This window comes from Rattus norvegicus, chromosome 6, assembly GCF_021556685.1.
Source record: "Rattus norvegicus strain SHRSP/BbbUtx chromosome 6, alternate assembly SHRSP_T2T, whole genome shotgun sequence".
Classification (NCBI taxonomy): domain Eukaryota; kingdom Metazoa; phylum Chordata; class Mammalia; order Rodentia; family Muridae; genus Rattus; species Rattus norvegicus.
The window spans coordinates 33,354,786-33,372,500 of NC_141539.1; the positions used below are offsets into that span (position 1 = coordinate 33,354,786).

The 17,715-nt window shown below is 50.7% G+C and overlaps 1 protein-coding gene across 8 annotated transcripts in view; it reads left to right on the forward strand.

The window, feature by feature from the left end:
* The first annotated feature begins 9,942 nt into the window (after nt 1-9,942).
* Adcy3 (adenylate cyclase 3) overlaps nt 9,943-17,715 on the forward strand; it is a 78,918-nt gene continuing 71,145 nt past the window's right edge. For 2 of the 8 annotated variants that reach the window (XM_087554559.1, XM_087554563.1), the window contains exons 1-2: nt 9,943-10,315; nt 10,689-11,542. In XM_087554559.1, the coding sequence (XP_087410685.1) occupies nt 10,868-11,542 (675 nt within the window). In that variant the 5' untranslated portion in view covers nt 9,943-10,315; nt 10,689-10,867. The remainder of the gene's footprint in view (nt 10,316-10,688; nt 11,543-17,715) is intronic. The other 6 variants (XM_087554560.1, XM_087554564.1, XM_087554557.1 and 3 more) reach the window with 4 other exon arrangements.

The window sequence follows — 17,715 nt, forward strand, 5'->3', positions numbered from 1 at the left end:
CATGCAAACTTCGTGGGGTTTGCCTTCTTCTAGAATGCCCCAGTATGTCCTCGGGGTATTTACATTGGGATTGAAAAGGGAACTGACATAGCTTAACTTTTCTCCTGTCTCTGTGTGAGTGTATCCACGTGTGACTATGTGCAGTGTGCACATATGTACATGGAGGTCAGAGGTCAACATCCAGTGCCCTCCTCTCATGCTCTCCATTTTATCTATTGAGACAGGGGCTCTCATTGAACATGGAGGTCCCTGATTGGCTAGACTGGCCAACAAGCTTTAGGATCCACTTGTCCTCTCTCCCCTCTAGGAATAGAGTCCTCAGCACATGCTGCCTTGACTGGCTTTTATATGGTGGCTGGAGATCCAAGCCAGGTCCTCATCCTTACACATTCAGCTATTGTGTGTGCACGTGTGCACACGAGCTCTCGCACAGGCAGGCTTGGCTGGTTAACTGTCAAGCTCCAGGGATCCACCTACCTTCTGCCTCCCACCTCACCATCCCTGGCCCCTGCAAGATTTTATTTAACAAGGCATTGTTGAGTATCAGGGCTGTCGATCCATGTATAAAAGAGAAATCACGATCTTATTCTTGGGCTCAGAGTCTTGGAGTGGGGTGATAACCATTATAATTCTAACAGACTCCAGCATGTGTTAAAATACAGGTGTGAAGAATGCAATTGGATCCTGCCTGGGTTCCCTGTGGCTGTCATAACAAGTTAGCACAAACAGGGTGGCACTAGACTAGAATTTTTTTTGTCTCATATCTCTGGCGGCTAGCAGTTTGAAATCTGGGTTCCAGCAGAACTGTTGCTTTCTAGGAGTCTTGATCAAGTTTGTTTTCTCTGCCAGTTAAGGAATTAAAAGGCAGGGAAACTGGAGGGCACCAGGTACTATCAGAAAACTCTCTGACCTCTTACACAGGAGCAGACAGACTTAGCAGTTAAGACACAGGTTTATCGGGGCGAGCACACACATTCAGCAGACTCCCAGGGAAGAGACCCTCTGTGTCTGGGGAGGGGTGGCTCAGGAAGCCGGAAAATCAATCTCTCCTCAAGGGCTGGATTTTTAAAGCGTCTGAAGAGTTTTTCTCTCCTGATTTAGGGTTGGTCAGTTTGAAGAGAGGTGGATGGTTGATTGGCCCACAACTATTGTGCAATACACCCTGATCTGAAGGCCTGGAACTTACTGAGCCAGTCTATCAGCAGGGAGCCTTTTGATTGGAGGAAAATCTCCAAGGCCTGGATTTTTTTTTTTTGTTTGTTTGTTTTTTTGTTTTTGTTTTTTTTTGTTTTTTTGTTTTTTTTGTGCTAGGCTTTTATCTCAGGGCCATCTAGGAAGTGCACCACTTTTATTACCTATCCATGCCTTCTCCCTATCTGTCTGCCTACCGGGGAGTCTGTCTAACTCCTAGCTTCTCAGAATCTTGTCCTTGCTGGCAGCCTGGGAGAAAATGCCTTCTTGCCTGCTCTAGAGTCTGGTGGCTCTGAGAGTCCCTTACTTGTAGCCATATCCCACCAATCTTGACCTTTGTCCCACACCCCTCCTCATTTGTAAGGACATCGTCACTACTTTGGAGCCTTTGCCAGTGATCTAGCGTGATCTTATATTAGATCTTTTACTTAATTATACCTGAAAAGATCCTTTCCCCAAGGTGGTTCAACCATGTGTTTCTGGGGTTTGGATGTGGGCATATTTGAGGGGCACCATTCAAACCACTATAGATTTCAAAGGAAAGTGACTAAGGGTACACTGAAGGTGACGTGAGCGTTCCATATGACCCTATAATAACTGGGGAGAAAGCTTGGAAGCGTGGAGACCTTAATTCAACCCCTAGAACCCACACCAAACAAACAAACACACACCCTCTCCTCACCTTTCCCCCCTGCCCCCACCCCTTAGGCATTTACTCTCTCAGCTACAGGGAGGTGGAGGCAGGAGGATCCCTGTGGCCAGGAGGCTGGTCAGCCTAGCCCTCCTGAGGAGCCTCTGGCCAGTGAGAAATCTCAAAAAACAAAGAGATCCTACTGTGGTGGCATGTATCTCTGATCCCAGACCGCAGGAGGCAGAGGCAGGCGGATCTCCATGTGTTCAAGACCAGCCTGCTCTCTACATAGTGTGTCCTAGCCCAGCCAGAGCTACACAGAGAGAGAGACCCTGACTCAGAAAACAAAAGCAAACACAACCCCAAACTAAAGCAACGAAACAAAAAGCAAATGTGGAGGGTGATGTCTTAGGAACAACACACGAACTTGACCTCCACCCTCCACACACATGAATGTCAAAATACAGAAAGATTTTAGAGGACTGAGGAAGGTGGGCGGTGCTGTCCCTGGAGAGAAGGGTCAGCCTTCTCCCTCTCTAAGTGGGACCTACCATAGACTTGGGAGGATCATCTTTGCTGGGATGTAGAGCATGGGGAGGGAAGAGGGATGACGTTCCGGCTCAAGGATGGTTCTTGGTTCCTGAAATGAGGCAGGATGGCTCTGTGTGTGTGTGTGTGTGTGTGTGTGTGTGTGTGTGTGTGTGTGAACTTGATTTTAGATTTTTTAAAAAATACTATGTATATGGGTATTTTGCCTGCATGTATGTCTCTGCTCCACTGGTGTGTGTGCCTGCTGCCCATAGAGGCCAGAAGGGGTCATAGAATCCCCTGGAACTGGAGTTACAGATGGTTGTGAGCAGCCTTGTTGGTGCTGGGAATCAAACCTGGGTCCTCTGGAAGAGCAGCCCTTTTTTTGTTTTGTTTTGTTTTTAACCTCTGAGCCCTTTCTCCTGGCTGGATATTTAGATTCTTGTCACCCTCAGGAGATGCTTGGGACAGCCCTTCTTTACTGTCCCTGTCTGACCCGCCTCAGCTCTTAGCTTGGCCTTGGGAGAGGTGGCTTTCTACCCACAGAGGACTTCTAGGGTGATCCTTCGTCCGTTCTCAGCCAGGCTGTTTCCAGCCCCCTTTGCTGTCCTAGACTCCTCCTCTGCTCTCCCTTTCTCCCAGAAGGCCTGAGGAGGCTTGTTAGTCTGCACTTCTATGGAGGCTCTTCCCACGGGCCCTGGCTGGAGCGCTCTGGAAACGGTGACATTCCCACAGAGGCCACAGGATGACTCAGCATTCACAGTGGTTCGAGCTCCTGGGCCTGTTTCTTCCTCTCTGAAGTTCACCTCTCTGGTCTCCATTTGGGCTGAAGAATGGTGTTTGCTGTCTCTTTTGGCTCTCACATCAGGGAGTCTCTAGCCCTCTTGGCTATCAGTGAGAAGCCAGGTCTTAGACCTCAGATACATGGGGACAAGGGAACCTAACTGGGGAAGCTTTGCCAGAGCCTTTCTCCACTGTGGGGTCTGGAATAAATTACCTCACGTCTCTGAGTAGGGTTTCCATACCTGTAAAACAGGGTCCTTGGCAGTACTACCCCATGTAGAGGGGAGAACACATACGCCTTCATACATGCTCACTCCCATATAACTCATCCTCAGTGACTTACATGCTCACCTCCTGGCCCACACAGTCCCCTGCTCACACACAGTGTCTCCCTGTCACACACATCTTCTCAGCCATGGTCTCTCCCTCTCACACATGCTCTCTCTCATGCTCACATATACCCTCACACATGCACACTTACATGCTCTCTAACACACATCAGACATACACCTGTTTACACACCTTAACTCATATGCGTGCTCACACGTACTCATCTGCAAGCGCACACACACACACACACACACACACACACACACACACACACACACGCTCACAGACATTCTTCTATTCATACATGGAAACACATGCTTGCTTTTCTTTCATTCTTCCACATCCAAGTGCCCCCGTGTATCCATAGTGGCCCAAGAATCAACACAGAAGCTGAAGTAACAAGACACAGAGGGGCACAGAATGACAAGTGAGAACACACGCACCACAGGCTGCTGCCAGGGAGAAATGGCAGATGAATCAAGAGCCAGAAAGAGGACACAGTCTGATGGCGGCCTAGTCCAGCCTTGCACAGGGCAGAGATGCTCGCCGTCTAGCTGTGAAGTGGATGGGCTCCCACTGACATGCTCTGTGAAGGTTTGTCAGCCATTCTGCCCCCTCCCCGCCCCCATACCCTGTCATGGTCTTGCTGTGTTGCCCAGGCTGGCCTCAGTCTCCTGGGTTCAAGCTATTCTTCCGCCTTGACCTCCATGAAGAGAGGCTATGAGCTACCGAGCATGGCTTGCTGGCAAACTCGTTTTACATTTTCCTGTCTGCAGTGATCACGTCTGCGGATTGATGACTGCTTTTATGTCAGCTTGACACAAACTAGAGTCATTTTGGAAGAGGGGACCTCAATGGAGAGATTACTATTGTGAGTGGGCCCAGCTCACCATGGTGGCTCCAACCCTGGACAGGTGGCCACAGTAGGATGAGAAGGGAGACTGAGCAAACCAAGTAGGTGAGCATGGGTCCTGCACGGCCCTCTGCAGCAGCCGCTGCCTCCAGGTCCCGGCCCTGTTTGAGTCCCCAGACTGACTTCCCTCAGCAGTAGAGTGAGCTAAAACCCCACCAGAAGCTCCATGCTTTGGTCTTGCTATTTTATCACAGCAATAGAAACCCTAACCAAGACACAGACTTTGCACCACAGGAACACTAATGCACGGGAGGCAGAGAAGCTTTTAGATATCTTTTTGTTTTAAAGGTATACAGTCTCATTTTTTATAGTATATTTTTTTATTTACATTTCAAATGTTATCCCCTTTCCTGGTTTCCCGTCCATAAACCCCCATCCCATCCCCGTCCCCTGCTTCTATGAGGGTGTTCCCTCACCCAACCACCCCCTCTTCCTGCCTCCCCACCCTGACATTCCCCTACACTGGGGTCCAGCCTTGGCAGGACCAAGGGCTTCTCCTCCCATTGGTGCCCAACAAGGCCATCCTCGGCTACATATGCAGCTGGAGCCATGAGCCTGTCCATGTGGTCTCTTTGGATGGTGGTTTAGTCCCTGGAAGCTCTGGTTGGTTGGTATTGTTGTTCTACCTATAGGATGGCGAACCCCTTCAGCTCCTTCAATCCTTTCTATAACTCCTCCAATGGAGAACCCGTTCTCAGTTCAATGGTTGGCTGCTAGCATTCGCCTCTGTATTTGTCATGCTCTGGCAGAGCCTCTCAGGAGACAGCTATGTCAGGCTCCTGTCAGCATGCACTTCTTGGCATCCCCAATAGTAAATGGTTTTTTTTTTTTTTTTTTTTTGGTTCTTTTTTTCGGAGCTGGGGATTGAAAGTAAATGGTTTTGGTGGCTGTATGTATATAGGCTGGATCCACAGGTGGGGCAGTCTCAGATTGGCCATTCCTTCAGTCTTTGCTCCAAACTTTGTCTCCATATCCCCTCCTATGAATAGTTTTGTTCCCCCTTCTAAGAAGGACTGAAGCGTCTGCACTTTGGTCATCCTTCTTGAGCTTCATGTGGTCTGTGGATTGTATCTTGGGTAATCTGAGCTTTTGGGCTAATATCCACTTATCAGTGAGTGCACACCATGTGTGTTTTTCCTGTGACTGGGTTACCTCACTCAGGATGATATTTTCTAGTTCCATCCATTTGCCTATGAGTTTCATGAAGTCATTGTTTTTAATAGCTGAGTGATATTCCATTGTGTAAATGTACCACTTTTTCTGGAAAGAACCCAGATGTCCTTCAACAGAGGAATGGATATAGATATTGTTAGCTAATGTAAAAGGGTAAGTGCTTCTCTCCTCCAGGTAACAGGACACAAACCCCGGGGCTGCTGGCAGCTAAGCAGGGGTATGAGCCCTGAAGAGGACACTAGAGTCAGACCCACCTCCTCCCTACCCAGTGCTCTGCCAGGAGCCTGCTTGGGCTCTTTCAGATCCTGCCCAGGCCTCACTACTCAGCCTCATGCAAGCCTGGAAGAACTAGGAATGACCCCCCTGACCACACGTGGACTCACTCGCGCGCGCACGCACACACACACACACACACACACACACACACACACACACACACACGCATGCACCCAAACCCCTCTCCCCCTGAAATGGCTTCTCTAATTAAACAACTCTGGCTGCCTGCTTTCAGGGCCCTCCTGGTGCCTGGTCCCAGGGGGATTCATGATCTTCTCCCCTCCCTCCACCTCCTGCCCAAGGGATACCAGAGTTCTGCTCTGGCCTATTGTTTGCTACATTCAGAAGCCACCAGGTCCCCTGGGGGAGTGGGGCAACCTACTCTTGTTTATCCAATAACAATTAATTCTCAGTAATCATGCTGGTCCTGAATCAGGCAAACAAAATTCAGCAAAAACTACCCTATAGGGCTGTGAGGCTGGGATGGTGTGGGGGTTGGGACTCCCTCCTGACTTCAGCCCACACCCACAGTTCTGGTTTTCCTGTGGATATGTGTGAGGGACAAGCCATCTAGGCATTTAAAAGTCAGACTGACAGCCTTCGATGATGGAATTTAAGCCTGTCTGCCTGGTCCTGACCAGAAGAGAGTGGACCCCACAAGCCCATCCTGGTCACTTGGCCTAGCGGTAGTGGGAATAGAACCCAGGGCCTCCCTCACATACCACATGCAGGATGAGCACTGTATCCACCCCCTCCTTGAGGGCAGTTACTATTTTATTGAGACAGCATCTCATGTTGCCCATGCTGGCCTCAAACTTGATTTGTAGCTGAGGACAACTTTGGGTTTCTGATCCTCTGGAGCACTGGGATTACAGGCGTGGGTCACCCTACCTGGTTTATACCATGCTGGGAATTGAACCTAGAGCCTCATGCATGCCAAGCACGAACTCTACCCACTGAACTACATCCCCAGACCCGAGAGTGATTAGTCTTGAATGTCCTTTGACCTGAATGCTTGAGGTACCAGAGAAGAAGGCCAGGTGACTGCCTTGGGGGCAGCTGGTGCCTTTATATGTGGCAAGTCTCTTCCAGGGACTCAGCCATTCACTCTGCCACAGTGTCTAGCTATGCTAGTGCAGGGACCCTGGAAGGCACTGTGGCTCACACAGATGAGTTCCCAATCTCCTTCAGGGTGGGCTGGGGCAGTGAGCAGCTCCTCTGAGTTGGAATATTCACCCCATGCATTTAACTGTCAGGGAAGCCTCAGCTGACCTCCTGTAGTCTTCCAGGACCCACAGGAAAGAACACAGCCCTGACTGGGAATTTGGAGCAGGACTGGACTGTGCTGCAGGTTTTCCTGTTGTTAGGCATTGACCACGTGGCTCCAGGCACCATGCCCTGAGGCCCGATCAGATCCTCCATTGCGAACCTGATGGACCCTTGTCCAATTGTAAAGTCACTGGCAACTCTGAATGGCAGATACCTGAGGGTCTGTCGTGTTGGTAGATGTGGTGCCTGGCAGAGCTGGCCGCAGCCAGAGGACAAGGCCAGCGCTATGTCTTCCCTAATGTCTGCCTTGCTCTTAGAACATGCCAGGTAACGGGTTCCTGTAGCGATGGTAAGGTGCCCTGGGGGATTCTGGAAGGACAATGAGTGGACAGCAAGGGAGAGGTCAGCAGCGTCTCTATGTGGCCCCATTTCCTTCACAAGACTGGGCTGCGGGCTGGAGAGATGGCTCAGTGGTTAAGAGCACTGGCTGCTCTTGCAGAGGACTCGGGTTTGGCTCCTAGCACCCATGTGGTGGCTCACATCTGTCCCTAAGTCCTGTCCCCAGGGATCCAAATGCCTTCTTTTGGTTTCTTTGAGCACTGGTAATGCACACAGTACACAGGGGCAGAACACTCAGACACAGGAAATATAAGTAAATCTTTAAACAGAACAGGGTGGGAAGTGGGGGCTGGGTCGTAGGTAGTTTCGGAAGGCCTATGGAGGAACTCAGGGCAGGATTCAGGCATGTGGCCTGGCCTTGGCACATGAAGGACTAGTGAGGCCCCAAGGGTTGGGGAGACTCAGAGATGTAATATGAGTGCCCTTGTGTCAAAATAAAACCTGTGAGTTGTGATAGTGTACACTTTTAATCCAAGAATTTAGGAGGTAGAGGCAGTCAGGTCTCTAAGTTTGAGGCTGGCCTGGTCTATGAAAAGAGTTCCAGGACAGCCAGAGCTACACGGAGAAATCATCTCAAAAAAAAAAAAAAAAAAAAAAAACAAAACTAAACTAACTAAACAAACAAACCCTAACATGATATTTATGAATCCTTAAAATGTTTTCTTTTTAAAGATCTATTTATGTAATGTATGTAAGTACACTGTCACTGTCTTCAGACACACCAGAAGAGGGCATCAGATCTCATTACAGATGATTGTGAGCCACCATGTGGTTTCTGGAATTTGAACTCAGGACTCTGGAAGAGTAGTCAGTGCTCTTAACCTCTGACTTGCCTATATGTATGTGCAGTGTGTGTGTGTGTGTGTGTGTGTGTGTGTGTGTGTGTGTGTGTATGTGTGTGTGTGTATACACTTCTGGAGTGTCTGATGCTCTCAGAGACCAGGAAGGCCAGGAGAGAGCGCCAGAGTCCCTAGAACTAAAGTTACAGATTGTGAACCACCCAATGTGGGTGCTGGGAACCAAACATGGATCCTTTGCAAGAACAGCAAGTACGTTAACCACTGTAGTCAACTTGACCTTATACAAGGACTGTCCTCTACCACGGAGCTACATCCCGAGCAGTTCAGGCAGACTCATCTAATGGTTTCCTTCCATGACACAAGGTCTCATGCAGCCATGGTGACCTTGAACTTTGTACTAGGATCACAGCATTTAATATCCTGTGGACTGAATCCCAGGCCTTGGTGTGAATGCTGGTCAGAAACTCTATGAATTCATAGCCTAGCAGCTATTTTTTTCTCTCTTTCTCTTCTTCTTCTTTTAATCAATCCATTCCTTTGTTAAAAGTAAAAGCCAGGCCCTATACCGTTATGCAACAAGCTGAAATAAATTTCTGGACCCCAAACAACTTAAAATGATGGGACTTCGCTGTATTCAGATTACCCTCCTTCTCTATTTGAGTTATTATGCTCTGCCTTGCTAATCAAAGCCATGGGGAATGTGGGCTGAGGCACGTGGGACGGGTGTGGGGAGGGTGCAGGGTCGGGGAGATGATCTTTTCAGATACAATGATGGACACCTGTACACACAGCAGTGGCAGACCGACTCTCTGACGGACTATTCCCTGGATGTTGTGAATGTACGACTATAGTTCTAAACAGACACGTATCCATGACTGACAGGGCATCTCTAATCAGCCCCCCCCCCCCCAACCCCTATGGCTGTTCTTTCCTCATCTTGAGCTGCCTCCCAAAGTGATCCCTTGATGCTGAGGGCTCTTCCCAGTCCCCTGAGTACATTTTCTTCTGAAAACGACTTTTACTCCTAACAAGGTGTTCTGTCAAAATTGATACCACGGCTTAGCAGACTGATAGATTCAAAAGGAACATTTGCGTCTTTAAGGAAGAATCCAAACACATCTCAATTGGTAGGATGGAGATCTTCGAGAAGCAAGGCCTCTTTCGGGCCCACGTGCCAGGTACCAAGCAAGCTACTCCAGGCCTCTTTTGTCACCAGGTTAGGCTGTATATTCCCTTGAGGAGAGATCAAGCCCCACGCTTGACGTCTGGGCTGCCAGGGTAGGCGGAGACACTGAGATGGGGCGCGCCCATTCGGGGAGCGGTCCCCAAACCTCAGCCAGGGCCTCTCCTTTCCCCGGAAGGAAACCAGGGTAGAAGGGCGGCTGGGGTGCCTCAGCACGCCTCACCTGCAGGGAGGATACGTCCTGGGCTTTGATCTTCTGTAACACGGTCTGTTCGAGGCAAAGCGTGGAGTCACCTCGCTCTTTTCTGTCTGCCACCTACTCGGCGTTTCCACGCAGCTATCTCCGGGCGCTGGCAAGTGGGGGGACACCGGGGACAGCGAGGGGCCCCTCCACCCGGCGTCCAGGAGGCGGCGACAAGGCGGGGAGGGGCCGCCCGCCTCCTGGGGCCTGCGGCGCGCGTGAATCAGTGTGCAGAGCGCGGCGCACGGACTCGGCTGGCTCGCCCTGCGTGCGGGGAGAGGATGCTGGCAGGCTGCCCCGGCCTGGGCCCGCCATCCGCAGCGTGAGCCACCGCCGTCCTCTGCGACCACGGATGCTGAACCACAGCCCCGCGCCTCTACCGGCCCGACCCGGGGCCTGACCGCAAGGGGACCCGCGCACAGGCTCCGGGCGGAGGAGCTGGCGCGGCGGCACTGCGGGAAGCAGCCTGCGGCTCGCTGAAGCCCGCTTGGCCCGGCTCCGCAGCCCTGGTCCGGAGCGCGCGGCTCCCGAGTTCCCGCACAGGTCAGCGCCAAACCAGGATCCAGGGCCGGGCTTCCACGAGGCTGCAGAGCCCGAGGTTGGGAAGGGGTTGGATTCTCCCAGGGGTGGGTGGGGGAAAGGAAGTAAACAGAAGGGAGATGAGGGAATCCCCAGGACCGCCCCGGCTCCTTCCAGGCACGTTTTATTTTCAGCTTGGAGGCACTGGGCCTGGAGGGAATTTAGGTGAGGAAGTCAGGGATAGAGCCGGGCATGTGAGGGATGGAGAGATGGCTAGGCCCCTCCAGAAACCCGACGCAGGAAACCGGGTGTCTGGTGTGGACCGGACTGAGAGTGTGCGTGGGCGTGCTTGGGAGGCTATGGTGTTGGAGGCTTGTATAGCATGGATCTGTGTGAGGGGTAGGGTGGGTGGCGAGGAAAGAGGCGCTTCTACTTAGCCATGTCCTTTTAAGTTGCAGATGATCGGTGCCACCTGTGTCCTGGGAACCCACTAAACATTCCAGCTCCAGTTGGACGCCCTTCACCCACAACCAAGGGGAGCCTCCCCGCCTTCCCAGGTCTTAACGAAGCCCTGGTGAAGTGGCTTGACCTGGACTTCTCCCTCCCTCATTAGAAGCAGCCACCAGTCAACATGCCGAGGAACCAGGGCTTCTCGGATCCCGAGTACTCGGCAGAGTACTCAGCCGAGTACTCAGTCAGCTTGCCCTCTGACCCCGACCGCGGGGTCGGCCGGACCCATGAAATTTCTGTGCGGAACTCTGGGTCCTGCCTGTGCCTGCCTCGCTTTATGCGGCTGACCTTCGTGCCTGAGTCCTTGGAGAACCTCTACCAGACCTACTTTAAAAGGCAGCGCCATGAGACACTGCTGGTGCTGGTGGTCTTTGCGGCCCTCTTTGACTGCTACGTGGTAGTGATGTGCGCGGTGGTCTTTTCCAGCGACAAGCTGGCGCCCCTCATGGTGGCAGGCGTCGGTCTGGTGTTGGACATCATCCTTTTCGTGCTCTGCAAAAAGGGGCTGCTCCCGGATCGAGTGAGCCGCAAAGTGGTACCCTACCTGCTGTGGCTGCTCATCACAGCCCAGATCTTCTCCTACCTGGGCCTGAACTTTTCGCGTGCCCACGCAGCCAGTGACACTGTGGGTTGGCAGGCCTTCTTTGTCTTCTCCTTCTTCATAACGCTGCCACTCAGCCTCAGCCCCATCGTGATCATCTCCGTGGTCTCCTGTGTTGTGCATACGCTTGTCTTGGGGGTCACGGTGGCCCAGCAGCAGCAAGACGAGCTAGAAGGGATGCAGCTGCTGAGGGAGGTGAGTCCCACCCCCCTCCCTATCTATCGCGTGCTTTTCCTTCCAGCCAGGTCTCACCCAACTGGGATTGCTTTTAAGCCAGGAGTCAAACATGTCCTGAGTGGCCTTGGGGTCCCAGTTGCCAGTTCAGAAGGACCACCTCTCAGCCCCTGGGAGTGTACACCCCGATGCTTATCCTAGAGAAAGGGAACAGAACACTGGGCCTCGGGGCCACTCAGCCACCTGTGCCTAGTTGGAGTAGGCGACAGCACCTTGGAGTCTTGGTGTGGAAGAAGTCTTGTCCAGCCATTCCGTCAATGGCTCAGGTCAAGAGACAGATTGTGGCAAATTCTGATCACTAGCTGTCTTTGCTTAACTCCAGATGGTATTTGACTTGTGGGAGCTCAGTGCTCTCAGTCAAATGGAGATCCTGTCTGCCCTGAATCCAGAAATGGCTGTTATCAAGATCCGAAGGAACAGGGATGAAAGCTTGTTAGGTTATGTGAAGAGACGTAAGGAGGGAAGACAGGATTATCAGATACCCTGCTTCTTCCTTAGAGCTCAGAGTGTCACCAGCAGATAGGCGATGTAAGGGAGGGTGGTCTCCCATAGAAGGCAGGAAGTAGGGACACAGCCGGGAGAGTTGTCATAGCCATTGTGGTGTGGAGCATCCTAGTGAGCTGTTTCTACTGAAGGGATGGAAAATTGAGACTCAGATTTACTGATTTGTGTTCCCACCAAGTGCTACGAGAGACAGCCAGGCTGTGATTCTGGCCGGAGTCTATCCATCTGGCCATCCCGTGAAGGGCTCCCCGGAGTCATGAGTCAATGTATTCCGTATCTTATGCCATGCTCCCGTTTTCCACATATGACCGGAGAACTGGGAAGTGGTCAGCGACAGCCGTCAGGTTTCTTCCCTCTGCGTCCAGAGTTCTTTCCCCCACATCTCACTGCTGTCCTTCTGTCTTACCGAAGCCTTTGTCGTTTTCTGCTTGGAATTGGGGCATAGCCTAGAGCGACCCCATCGATACCTCCAATGAGAGAACTTGTGGGGGCTATCCCATTGCCTCCCAGCTGTTTAGAGGAAAATATGGCTTCTGCTGCGTTTTTAAACTTTTTTTTTTCCAGGTCTTGGTACAACCTTCTTTCTATTTTCCCATTCTGGGTCAGGTAGGAACCTATTTCACAGATTCTTTTTTTTTTTTTTAAATTGATTTCTTATTTTGAAGCAGGATTTCATGTAGCTCAAACTGGTCCTGCTGTAGCTGAGAATGGCTTTGAACACCTGATCCTTCTTGCTTCTTTCTACCTGCCATGTGTTAGGGTTACAGATGTGGGTTACCAAGCTCAGTTAAATTTCACAGAAGTTTTCTGCATGGTTCAGCACCGGTCTAGAACCTGTGGGATTATAGATTGTTTTTTAAGGGTTTTTTTGTTGTTGTTGTTTTATTTTTGCTGTTTTGTTTTTTGAGACAATATTTCTCTGTGTAGCTCTGGCTGTCCTTGAACTCACATCGATCCAACTGCCTCTACCTCCCCAGGGCTGGGATTAGTGTGCATCAGCACCACCCAGCTTTTGGCTTTTGTTTTCCTGGGTGCTTGGTGTTCTCTTGTAAACGTCTGGTGTTGCTGTCCTGGATTCTTGGGTTGGTGGCTTCAGCTTATGTCTCTGCTTGTGGACAGTTTTCTTGGGATGTCCATGGTCATCACTATTGGGGATTGGTCAGGACGGGTAAGTCTGGCAGCATTTGGGGCTTGAGGACATAATTCTGAACCGTTATCTTCCAATAAACAAGTACTTCTTCCTTTTTCTTCTTGCCAGGGTCCCTGGCCTCGAGTACTTCTCCCCAGTGTGTTGTTCATTGAGGAGGAAATCAGAAACAAATCCCTCCCCCACTTCTGACCACACCTGGACTTGTTTGTTATCAAGAGACTTTGGGGGTCCATAAAGCCTCTTCTAGTGAAATTGTGCAGTCCTTCTCTAAGTCTGGGCCTGCCCAGAGTGCTGAGATGGGGGATGGTGGGGCCTTGTCATGGTAGAGATTCTAGGTTATATGGGGAGCAGACTTGACTGACTGTAGATAGTGTGTCCTCAGCAAACCAGTGACCAGATTACACGGGGAGCTGCCTCCTGGTTGTGGTCCAGGAAGGTTTGCCTGAAGTCATTTGGTTGGTTGATGGAGGGACCTGATTCTTGATTCAGCTCTGTGTGGTAGAGGGTAAGGCTGGTGTGGTATCAACCTAAAGAGGTGACTGGCTAGGGGCCAGGATAGACCTGAAGTTCATTCAGGCGGAAGCCACTGCCAGCCCGTGGAAACTGGCCAGCACTTGAGCCGTGTCTGGTATATTCCACTCTTCTGCCAGATTCTCTACTTATGCCTTCTCAGCAAAGGCCTGGGATAGCATCAAGTCCAGAGCCCTCAGGTCATAGGGAGGGAATCACAGATAAGCAGCTGCTGACCATTGGCTGCAGAAATGAGTAGAGAGTCCAGGCGTGTGACTCACTGCCATGGCGGTGGGAATTTGTCTCCTTAGCCTGAAAATGGAATCCTGGCTTCTCTCTCTCTCTCTCTCTCTCTCTCTTTTTTTTTTTTTTTTTGGTTCTTTTTTTCGGAGCTGGGGACCGAACCCAGGGCCTTGCGCTTCCTAGGCAAGCGCTCTACCACTGAGCTAAATCTCCAACCCCCTGGCTTCTCTTTCTTGTCTCCTGGAGACAAGTACTCTCTCTGCCTGTCCGTGGTCATCACCCACATCTCAGTAGAAGGCATAGCTTGTAGAGTCTCTGGGTCTCTGTTAATCAAGCCGATGGGAACACTGTCATCTCATCTGAGGCCCCTTGCTCTGAGGTTTCAGTTGATACTTCAGGCCCACATCACTCCGGGCCTCATCTTCTCCACTCAGCAAGAAACTTTATTTGGAGGCTGCTCTAGGAAAGGATCCAGATCAAATATAGCCACATGGCAGGTACCTGCAGATCAGTTTTGAACTCGAGATTGCTGGTCTTAAAAGAGACCAGGACTGCAAAGAAATAAGAGCCCTAATTGGAAATAGGAAAAAAGGTAAAAGTAGTAACCTAAGAATAAAAATATTAAAGGCTGGGGGTATAATTCAGTGGTAGAATGCTTGCCTAGCGAGCTCTGGGCTCTCTTGAATCCCCAGCCTTGCAATAAAAGTAATACATATATACATGTTTATAAGATAAAAGTGTGTACTAAGAGTTTTTGCATCCCACGGGAACATGGTTTTGACATGAAATTGTGCCTAGAGCTTGGCTTTGGGAATAGAAGGGAAAGAGGGGCCTCCCAAGGTTAAATTGGGAGCCTGAGATAGGAAGCTGGAGGCCAAGCTTTTACAGTCCATGTTCCAGAAGTTTCTGAGTCACTTGTTTGGGACCAAAGTGACTTTAATTTTTTTTATTTTTAGCGACTTGTTTATTTTTATTTTATGTGCATTGGTGTTTTGCCTGCAGATGTGTCCATGCGAGGGTGCAGGATGTAGAGTTTCAAACAGTTGTGAGCTAACATGTAGGGACTGGGAATTGAACACAGGGCCTTTGGAAGAGCTTAACCATTGAGCTATCTCTCCAGTCTCCCCTCCAGTCCCAAAATGTGACTTTTCCAAAGGTGCCTAGTTTCCCAGGTCCACTCAATAAAGTCTCCCTTCACTTACGGCTTATGTACATTTCATCTCTGAGTAGATGAGGTTCATACAGCGTTGCTGTGGGGACAGATACCAAGGACCCATCTCCCTTGGGCGTGAAGAAAAGCGTCATTCTTTCACCTTGGTGCTTGCTTCTCCAGCCTGTGTGATGGGAACTCCCTTGAGGATGAGGGGGGCAGGTGTCCAGGCCCTCCATCAGGCAAACTCCCAGGAGTCTCCTCAGACCCCCACCTGGGCCCAACTTCCTTCTTTAATTCCTGCCCGTGTGTTTCTCTCTTGCTTTTTGGCTCTGGCCAGGTCTCTCTCCTGGGTATTAGAGGTAGGCTCAGTTTCATAGAGAAGTCTGCCTGTAGTTCTGGGGGAGTCTCGTGGTTTTGGTTACCTCTGTGAGTAGTATCAAGGAAGCATTTCCGGTGCCAGAGTTTCCTTGCCGGTCCCACACACCCGTGTCTGCACATGGCTCTGTGGGGGAAGGACTAAAGGTAGCCCTGGTGTTTGTGGCAATCTGACATCTTGTCTTTGGCTCTCCTCAAGGGGCCAGAGAATGGGGTTCTAGTGAGGGGACCAGGTGGTGTTGGGGCTTTGTAGATCTGTCGTGAGAGAATTTTACAGAGTCAAAAGTAGAGCCTCGCAGCCTTTGGGTCTGGGACAAAGAGGGTAAGACATGGGATTCTCAGGCTACGGTCAGAGGATCCTAAGCCTAGGGCTGCCTGGGGAGGAGGGATGAGTCAGGAGGAGCTGCAAGCTTCCTTATCCGGGTTCTGACATCCACACCTCTTGTAGCACAGCCTGTCCCTGACTGTCGTGACTACCCTTAAGATGAGGTGAGGGAGCCAAGTAGGCAGGACCCAGAGCAGTAGCTCGTGGTTGGGATGAAGGGAGTGAAGCAGGGTGGAGGGTGGAAGACAGCAAATATGGTGGTGAGTACTCCTCTGACCCATAACTGCTTTAGAGACCCTTTTACATACTCATAGGCGTCTGCTGTGTGTCATTAAGAAGTGAGTCTGTGGTGAAGGAGGACCTAGGAATCCCTGATGAATAGTTTGTAGACTGACTTCACAGCGGGGAAGGCTATTTGGGAATGAGTGGCCTGCTGAGGCCCTTATTTGCAAGGTGAGCCACGGATGTGATCCTTCCATATTTACAAATCAGTCACTTAGGGAGGGCTTGGCTCTGGGGGTCCTGGAGAGTTTGAACAAGGAGGATGTGAGAGAGAATACGGCCTCCATAGACAGCCCTGTCCACAGCCAGAGCCAGTGTGTGTCCTCCATATCCCCTTGTGTTCTGAGGGCAAGGGGACGGAGACTTACAAAGGTCGGAGGAGGCAGGTAGGGCTGGATTGCTGGAGAGTCACCCGTAAGTGGAATGGAGGGTTTTAGAACCAGGCATCTGGGCCTCCTGCCCACTACTTTGATCACCCAAATGCCTTTGTTGAGCATTGTCAAAGAACAGTGCCCAAGAGTTGGGCGACCCTGTGGTTGGGCGTTCTGGCCCTGGGAAGTGAAGCCTGTACCGGGAGGTTCTGTGTGAAGCCATGGCCAGATGTTAGTGAGGAATGAAGAGAGATCGGGAGTGAGGGAAGGGAAGGTCGGGAGGCAAGGCGGCCCCGAGGGGGTCTGGGCTCAGGCCAGATGTGGGAGAGATGCTGGAGACAGATGCAGGAGGGGGTCCACTCAACCCAGGCTCTGCCACTGTCCCAGAATGAGAAAGTGGCAGCTGTCCCTCTTTGATGAACTTACTGAGGAGATGGGAGCAAGGGGCTGTGGGGCCATGGAATCCATCTGCATTGGCATAGTTGGAGGATAATGAATTCCCGAACACATAAATGGTTCATAGACCCCCCCTCCCCCACCCAGTCCCTTCTGCCTGCTCACATTTCCCTGTGGTCTTTCCCGATCCTTATCCCTGTGTAAACAGAGCTTTCCTAGTGCATCATGAGGGTTCACGGGCAGTTTAGGGCCCACCGTTCACATTCTATTGACATTTTGTGGTTAGCATTGGCGTTCCTTTGCTTGTGAATTTTTTTTTTTTTTTAAGATCAGCATTTTGTAGACAGACAGGTTTTTTTTTTTTTTGTTTTTTTGTTTTTTGTTTTTTGTTTTTTTTTTGTAGGGGGAGGGATCAGGACTGGGCCAGCTGTGGGGACTGAGGCTGCTTTGTATGAACACACGTGTGCACACATGCACCCATACTCTCTCTCCAGAGCTTGGTAAATTCTCCATGAGAATCGCTAGGCTCCTCAGCTTCTTATTTTCCAGTCTCCCATCTAAGTACTAAGCCAGGCCTTGACCCTGCTTAGCTGTCAAGATAAAAAGAGGTTGGGTGTTCAAGGCTGTGTGGACTTTGCGGTTTGCATGTAACAACAGAGCTCACCCAGATGGTCCATCCTAAGATAATCACTCAATCACTTCCCACCTGTCTCCTCACCACACCATGCATTCCTGGTCAGATGTGCATGCTTTTTTCTTTTTCTTTTTTTCTTTTTTTTTTTTTTTTTTTCTCTTTTTCAGAGCTGGGGACCGAACTCAGGGCCT